Source organism: Pieris napi, chromosome 1 (assembly GCF_905475465.1).
Source record: "Pieris napi chromosome 1, ilPieNapi1.2, whole genome shotgun sequence".
Classification (NCBI taxonomy): Eukaryota; Metazoa; Arthropoda; class Insecta; order Lepidoptera; family Pieridae; genus Pieris; species Pieris napi.
This window is the reverse complement of record NC_062234.1, coordinates 9,560,001-9,568,606: the sequence shown is the minus strand read 5'-3', so window position 1 is coordinate 9,568,606 and position 8,606 is coordinate 9,560,001. Positions and strand designations below refer to the sequence as shown.

The following is an 8,606-nucleotide window of genomic DNA, read 5'->3' as shown; positions in this document are numbered from 1 at the left end:
GTCTAACGCAAGAACTCATCAGTACCAATCTATTGGATATTATGAAAAAGATACAGAATGTAGATTTTTTCGAATTTTAATAAGAATTAGTAGAAAGTCAATTTTCTTATAAAAACGCAAAATAAATTATAACTCTGCAGGGGTTAAGCTTAGAGACCTCCCGTAGAACATTTTTTTGCAGCTGATGACCTCATATATCCCCTAATTGCGTTTGATCCACGACTTTTTGACCACCTTGTAAGTATATACCTTAACTTACGAAATATTACAAATATCTCATACTAGCTGACCCGGCTAACTTCGTTCCACCTTACAGTCAAATAATATCGTTGTTACTTTAGTTAAACTTATTTTAGGATTTCATTAAGGTAATAACATTAATACGACTTTTTTGCAAATACAGAAATGCTGCTTGCCATTGCGAAAGAAGAATGGTAGTTTTACACATAGGCCTCTTATCTCTAGCACCAATATTGCGATACTGCATTCTGCTAGTGGAAAAGAATCCACCAAAAAAGAGATAACTAACATCGGTCCAGCCGATCCTGAGTTATATGTGGTGTAACTAACACGACTTTGTTTTATATATTTTTCATTAAAAATGTTAGAAACGGCTTAACCAGTTTCAGGCTATTTAAATATACTGTCGAACAAGTCAACGATCAATCATAACGCTTAATGCCATAGACAAAACTCAGATCAAACTTTCGTGTCAGCCGTTGATTGCATAAAAATAGGTTATAATTGAAATTAAAACAGTGTCGATCAAGGAGTTCCCGCGGGATAAGGATAGTCTCCCGTTCATTACCCTACATGAAGCGACGTCTTGAGATAGCGGAGCAATCTAATCTCGCACAGATTAAACCTATGTAAATTGAAATAAAGTGAAGCACGCCTTGAAACTAAGTTGGGTAATTTTTAGCGAAGTGTATTGTGTTTTTAATCGAAATGTTTATCGTTGGTTGACTCGTGTTTATTTTCCAGTTAATAAATTTGGATAAACTTTCAGATTTAACTATGCGAATTAACTAAGTGTGCTACTTCTACGGATGTTCAACTCAAAAATTACTGATAACTTTTGACTATAGAAAAATTATTTGATTAAAAATGATAATGAAGAAGTACTTTTACTAACATAGTAGCATATTTTAATCAACTTGTGAAGTGATGAGTCACTATAGAGAGAGTGAAGGCTGATAACTGCATTGTAATTTGTAGTAGTACTGCAGTGGCAAGCAGATCAGCATACAAGAGCAGATCGTACTATGGAACTGGTCCCCACTGTGTACTTAGCTTAATATAATAATAATGATTGATTTTATTTATTCAAAAAAACCAACACGAAAATTATTATCATAGTCATCGTGGTCCAAAATTACATTGTGCGATAATAGACGAAAGCTACTCCACGGACTTCGGTGATGTGATTATGTTAGGTTTACCCAAATAATATAAATATCTGTGTATAACATACCCACTATCTATCTATATTATAAACGTATCTAATGGCCGATTTACATTATCTTAGTGTTTAGGAGAGTGCTTTAGTTCTTCAAGTTCTTTAGCGTAGCGTTTACTAAAGCAAGTAGCGTTTACATGTTTCAACTAAAGTACTATCCTAAAGCACTCTCCTAAACACTAAGATAATGTAAATCGGCCTTAAGAAGCAGAAGCTGGAGTGGGCAGAGACTCACATAGGTATATACGTCCTTGGGCAGTACGATACACAAAAAAAGGCTCTAAAAATGCATTATTTTTAAAGAAATGTTCCAGCTAAATTATCTGATATTAGTCCTTAACAAAAACGGATTTAAGGCAACACCTGGGGTTCACATTTAAGTATTTTCACAAAGATTTTTTGCTCGTTATATATGTTATGGCCTCTAAGTATTCGTACAATATTTACGATCCTACGGATTTTTGTTATTCGAATTTTGTGCGTATTTGCTGAGCAGTTTTTTCGTGTATTACACCTGTGTAATTTGATAACCGCTTCTAATTATGTAAAAATTGAATTAATTCATGTGTATATTAGTCAAAGAATGTTTATAAAAATGTTTAGTACTCGCGTACAATTAAGAGTTTGATTACTTTATTCAAAGTAACATAATATAGTATACTTGTCATAATATAGTGATTAGTTTTTCTCTACTAAATTAATTGTCTCATTTTAATAGACGAACGATCGCGCCTACAAAATTACTTACTTCCTCAATCTAGCATTGTTTAAATATATGTATCTTAACGAACTTAATTTCGTTTTGAAATTTGTCTGGCCCTGAATTAATTCATAAAAACTAAATTATTTAGTACTCTGTTTAAACAAACTGTTTCAATCATCGTCAACAGAATTTAAAAATAATACGTTGGTTAAAATATTATTTAGTATTAATAAATAGTTTATTAGGGTCGTTATTATAAGGGTAAAAACAAAACAAACGCGTTTTACCATTTAATTTGTATTTTTGTTATGTGTATGTTTGTGAATAAGGTAATAAAGCATAAATAAATAAATAAATAATATAAAATAACATAACATTATTCACCAGATCCAAATGCATTAAAAAATGTACAATATTAACAATATATTTCGTACAAAAAGATTTATTTTTGTCTATTGATTAATTTGATGGAAAACACAAACTATTAAGGCTGGATCAACGCTATAATGCTGTTCACAGTTCGTTCTTCGTCTAGTATAATTTTCTTCGAATATCACTTGGATTCGACCGGAACTTGACTGCTCCGGATAGTATGAATGCACATATTGTTTTTCATTTCATAATATTAGCAGACCGAGATTGGACCGCGAGCGAATCGTGAACGGCGCTATAGAGTGGATGCAGTCCGTTTTTCGGTTGTAGTGTGGTAGGTATACAATTAATATATAACAAAAATATCACAATTTAAAATACAGATAATAAGCGAGAGACATTGCAAATCAATAAAAATGTTTTGATATTTAATTAATTACAAATATATCCAATCTTCGATACCCAGCGAAACCATTGTTTTGGGATGAACTTTTAAACCAGCTAAAAAGATACCAATGAAATAGACGTCGTAAAAGTTATATGACACATGTTGCCGACGTAAGTTAATATGAATGACGTGTAGTATTCACATCTGATATTAACTGTCGGTGTCAAAACAATAAAAATACGTTAAAACGTATTAATAATTATTTTAATTTGTCCGAGTTGTAGCCTCACTTGTTTCTAGGATCTATTCTTGTATCTTCCGATTCCATGCTGTCCACTTTCTTGTCACTTTCTATGTTTTCTTCACTCTCCTTAAACAACAATGTATTAAAATCACAATAAAGTAAACTATCGAGCAGTGTTGGCCTAGTGGATTCAGCGTGCGACTCTCATCCCTGAGGTCGTAGGTTCGATCCCCGGCTGTGCACCAATGGATTTTCTTTCTATGTGCGCAATTAACATTCATTAGAAAACATCGTGAGGAAACCGACATGTCTTAGACCCAAAAAGTCGACGGCGTGTGTCAGGCACAGGAGGCTGATCAATCAAATTTGCACACCGTGTGCAGTTTGATCTAACTTAAAAGATAGGATAGCTTACATCTCAATTTATACCCGCAATATTATTTTATTGCAAAATATTTGTTTATTATTTAACAGTCACAATTCTAACAGATGGCGGTGTGTTGAAAGTACCAACATTTCACAAAAGTTACAATTTAATGGCATAACCACCAATAAAGCATGGTGGTCCCCATGACTGGTGTTGTCCTAATGTTTCCCTAGAATAGGTAACTATGTAATATAACTAAAACCTTAGCCACAGCAACGCTTGGCCGGTCTGCTAGTTATATATTAAATATACATGAACAATCATACGAAATTAATAATAGTTTGTCTCAAACAGTAAATATGCAACCTAAAACTTCCCCAGTTAGTAAAAAAAACTGTACCAATTTCAATGTATATGTGAATTATAACTTTTATAAGAAATAAATGATTAGTTAGTTGAGTTTATTGTGTTTTTAATATTTTATTAAATTGTTTAATTATTTCGCAACTGTATTAAAAATAGTTGGTCCTTATTTGGAAAGTAAGTCGGAGGAAAAACGAACGAAAACGTTTCTAACGAACGCTGCCTTAACGATGATCCTCATTAACTTCTAGAGCAAGCTCTATTAAATTAACTGCAATAAATTAGCGACAGTCTATCTCTTATATCATACAAAAATAAGTCCGCCGCGGCGTCTATCTCTCTATTAACTCTCAAAAACTACTGCATGTAATTGATCCCGTGTGTATCATTTTTCGTAGATTAGGGCTCAGTATTGCCCGTGAGAAGCCGGGACGGGCCGCTAGTAATTTACAGACAGGGTCAAATGGCCACATATAATTAACTAAGGACGGTAATATGAGCGCACCGTATGATTAAACAATCATAATAAATTAATGTGAAATAAAATGTTTTTAAACATTTGGAGCACATTCATCTTTTATTTTATTTTTTATTGGACAATTCACACCAATCGACCTAGTGCTAGTCCCATGCTAAGCTGGTGAAGTTTGGGTTATGGGTACTAGGCAATGGATATACATACATATTATAGATAGATAGACATATAAATACATATTTAAACACCCAAGACCTAAGCACAACACCAAATGCTCATCACATCGATATTTGTCTCGGCCGGGGATCGAACCCGGGACCCATGGATTCGCAGTCAGGGGTACTACCACTAGACCAATGAGCCGTAATTTATATAACCTTAGTTTATATAAATTATCAGTATATTCGTCCATTGCTCGGAATTTTGGTTAACATAGAAAGTATTTCAATTACCACATATTCAGTCTCCATAGAGCTGTTGTTTCTACTCCTTCTATTTCTCTTTTTTAACTTTTCTTCAAACCTTGATATAAAATCAGATTGATTTGTATAATCTTCAGGTGTTCCAGCTAAATACTCTGAGCTCACTGTGATATCTGAAAAAAATACAATTTTTTATATAAATATTATTTATTATTTATCCACATCAATAATTAAGTATATAATATGTTATAATGATATATCCTTTACAGTCAACTGGAAATTAAATAATGGTGTTTTGATAGTTTTCACAGGTCAGAGTTATAACTAGAATTTGTTTATTGTATGTACCTTGGCCAAGAACTTCATTGACCATATATGGGAAGAGCCAGCCTACTAATGGTGTCTGTCCAGCAAAATAATGTGCTTGCCTGTGGTAAAATAACAATCCATCTAATGCTGGGAAATCTAGATCATCACAAGGCGGGAACTTTGAGAACAAACTGTAATTAAATTTGCTTTTTTGTAATGTAGAACAACCAAATATTAAAAAATTAAATCCTGCATTGTTTGAGGTTGTGAGACAGGATAAAGAACAAACAATATTAAAAAAAAGTAAGGTATCTGCATGTTAATACTTTTAAAAATTTGCCTTGTTAAGGGTATATTGAGAAGTGAACAACCTGAAAAATCCATAAGTTTTTTGGGTACTAGATTTTGCCAAATTAATTATATAGCTTCACCTCAACCATCTATTAATCCATAGAAAAATGTAAACACACACTCATAACGTTAATTTAATTGTAAATACTTTTCTACTTTCCTGACCAATAATAAATTATCACTACAAAAAACACATTTAATAGTCATCTACTTTAGATATATTGTTTGACTATCTGACTATTTTTTTGTTAATTAAAATCATTACTTACAATAATACTTACTTATTTAAGTTTTCCTTCGTACATGGTATCATTGGTAATAATTTAAAGATGACTTTGTTAAAATTAGATATTTTTTTAATAGCTGAGATATCATTTAAGTGAGTTTGCATCCAAAATTGTCGAAATTCTGTCTGGAAACACAAATGATATATCTTAGGAAAAAAATGAAAAAAAGGTATCAGACTATTGTCTGAATAAACCTTTATTATGTGTAGAATGCTAATAAATAGTGTTTTAATGTTAGTGCTTCAGTAAACCTAAGTATTATAGTATATTAGTACCTATATTAATTTCTTATATGTTTTTTTTTATTAACTTGGTTGTAAAGGTAAACCAACCTATCTACCTAACCTATATTACTTAGTCAATAAGGAATTTCATTGGTACACATATGTACATAAGTTATGTGCAATGAATTATTAATATTTTCATTAATTTCAATTTTTGTATAATAAGTTTCTAAATATCTAGAGTTGCAATTATGATATACAGTTGAAACTTTTGTTTGATTTATGAAGTAGGTATATTTGGTGGTAAAAACTTACCTCTCCATCTGTCATAGGCTGATTATTCCACGCTAGTAAATCTAACACATACATTGTATTTGATTCTTTATCATAAAAGCAATCCAACACACAATTTCCACTTGATTTAGGATTACCACCCGGCAGTGACGTGCAACATTCAAATTTAAAATGACCATACTTGGTAAAGCATTTAGTGTTACCCTTAAAAAAATTATAGTTAGTTTTGTACATGTCACCTCATAGAACAAAAAAGGCTGATATAAATATTATGGTTCAATATTGATAGGCTCAATTATAATTATATATAAAATTTAAGCTGTCTCCACAAAGTCCATTTTTGAATCTTTAAAAACATGTATTATGCATTTGTGATTTCATGACGATATAAAAAAGGTTTTTAAGCAGAAGCAGACTTCTACTTCACTTTATAAAAAAATGACTACAAAAGATTCAATAGTAGAAGTGAAAAAGTAAAGAATATTTTTTACTTAGCTTACAATATACTTACATGAAAAGCTATGACAAGCAATCTCATTGCTTTAGGGCAAGGGACAATGTACCAATTTGTTTCAAAGTCTGAGGGTTTCTCGATCAGCCATTCAGATAGCATTAAAACATTACTATATGTTTGAGGTGTTTTATGAAATCCAGCTACATAAATATTTGGTCTGTAAGACACCTAAAATAACATGTTAGTGTTTATAAATATGGTTTTCCCCAATCAAAACTTGTTTTACATGTTGTTTATCACAATAATATCAAATAATTGTGATAAATGCCTTAATATTTTAATTTTACAAAATTTAATTGTGACTCTGAAACAAACTTAATCGCAATTTAAGTAATTGTTTAAGGGATTCAATATTACAATTCAATTCATGTTTACAATTTCCAACTCAAATAACTGGTGTTGTCTAAATTTTTACACGTCCCATAATGACTGAAAATACTGTTTTGACTACAGTTCTAACAAGGAATATTTTTATTTCTAAGACCCTCTGTTTACATACTCACTTTGTTACTTGGTTTGAATGTTTTTTCTTGTTCCACAACGTTAATAAGTCCTCTTAATTTATCAACCTTATTCTGTCTATTGCTGTAAAATAATTAAGACAGAATTATATAGGATCTAGAAAAAGATTTAAAGCATTTACTTTATGTTTAACCTACCTTTTTTGGGTTTCTAAGAGTTCTTTGCGTCGTTCCTCTTGAGATCCATATTTTCCCCAATTTTTATACAGGTCCTGATGTGACAAATCGTCATCCTTTTCCCCAATAGCTTCAAGATTTTGAATGGCTTTTTCCAATACTTCAATATCTCCCTCCATTATAGATTCACGATGATAGATGAATTGACCGTATTTTATTAGTTAATTATTTAAATTTAAAATAAGATTATGTATGTACCCATTGTTCATTTAGAAGTTAGAAAAGCGGTAAGCCGAAGCCGTGCCGAACTATTTTGAAATTTGAAAACTGACATACGCGAATTGACGTTTGACAACTCATAAAGCTTATGCAATTATTTTATATTGTTGAATTTTATCACTTTTCAAATAATATAACCCAGATATTAACAAAAAATAAGAATAATATAACTTTTATAATATTCAGTGACTAATGACTTAAGAGACAAAACAAATCATTGATAAAATTACGCAAAAATTATATATTATTAGAAAAAATCCACATAGGTTCCAATAAGTATAATTTAAGGATAATTATTAATGAAATCTGATTCGAATCATACTGAGTTCGTCTGTACTTATATTTTATTCCTAATATGTGTCTTTGATCATTACATTAAGGGCAAATAGGTATATGAGATTTTTTTATTTTATTTTAAATTCTTTATATTATAATAATTTATTCAAAAGTTCGTTGGCGGCATATAAAATTCTTTATAATAATTATATGAATTTCGGCCAAATTAGACTAGTAAAGTTATTTCTATATTATAGTGTGTTTATTTATTTAAAAGGATACGTACAAAATAATAAAATATTAACGACAGACGACAGTCGAAAATATTCTTATAAATAAACAAACAACTGTTTAAAATTAAAAAGATCAATAATTCCTGTGAATTTTAATTACAATAATTAGTAACTATTTTTATTTTATGTTCTTTTCATCTGAAATCAAGTCTACAGTAGAAAGGAATATACCTATATTGTAGTTGACTTATGCATCCTATGCGTTAGACGTTATAATCGCTTCTATACGGAGATTCTGGATACAAACGGACATGCACAGAATTTTGTTTTCCGTCCATGTGGAAGTTGTAAACAAACCTAGATATATTATATATCTACGTAATAGTTACAGGATAAGTAATATTAATA

General features: G+C 30.7%; 1 protein-coding gene across 2 annotated transcripts; it reads right to left on the bottom strand.

The window, feature by feature from the left end:
* Window positions 1-2,527: 2,527 nt before the first annotated feature.
* LOC125053342 (snurportin-1) lies at window positions 2,528-7,734 on the bottom strand. 2 transcript variants are annotated; one of them, XM_047654671.1, is made up of 8 exons: window positions 7,432-7,731; window positions 7,276-7,357; window positions 6,770-6,940; window positions 6,280-6,462; window positions 5,735-5,865; window positions 5,142-5,293; window positions 4,824-4,966; window positions 2,528-3,292 (listed from the first exon to the last, which is right to left on the bottom strand). In XM_047654671.1, exons 1-8 carry the CDS (start codon window positions 7,587-7,589, stop codon window positions 3,209-3,211), a joined length of 1,104 nt encoding a protein of 367 aa, XP_047510627.1. In that variant the 5' UTR covers window positions 7,590-7,731; the 3' UTR covers window positions 2,528-3,208. The 2 variants fall into 2 exon arrangements, with proteins under 2 accessions (XP_047510627.1, XP_047510636.1); XM_047654680.1 differs by lacking the exon at window positions 6,280-6,462 and having other exon boundaries at window positions 7,432-7,734.
* Between the last annotated feature and the right edge of the window lie 872 nt (window positions 7,735-8,606).

Coding starts and splice junctions, on each gene's coding strand:
- LOC125053342 (XM_047654671.1), bottom strand. CDS start 7,589: ATGGAGGGAGATATTGAAGTATTGGAAAAAGCCATTCAAAATCTTGAA. Junction 7,358..7,431: donor CTCTTAGAAACCCAAAAAAG/GTAGGTTAAACA, acceptor ATTATTTTACAG/CAATAGACAGAATAAGGTTG. Junction 6,941..7,275: donor CATTCAAACCAAGTAACAAA/GTGAGTATGTAA, acceptor ATGTTATTTTAG/GTGTCTTACAGACCAAATAT.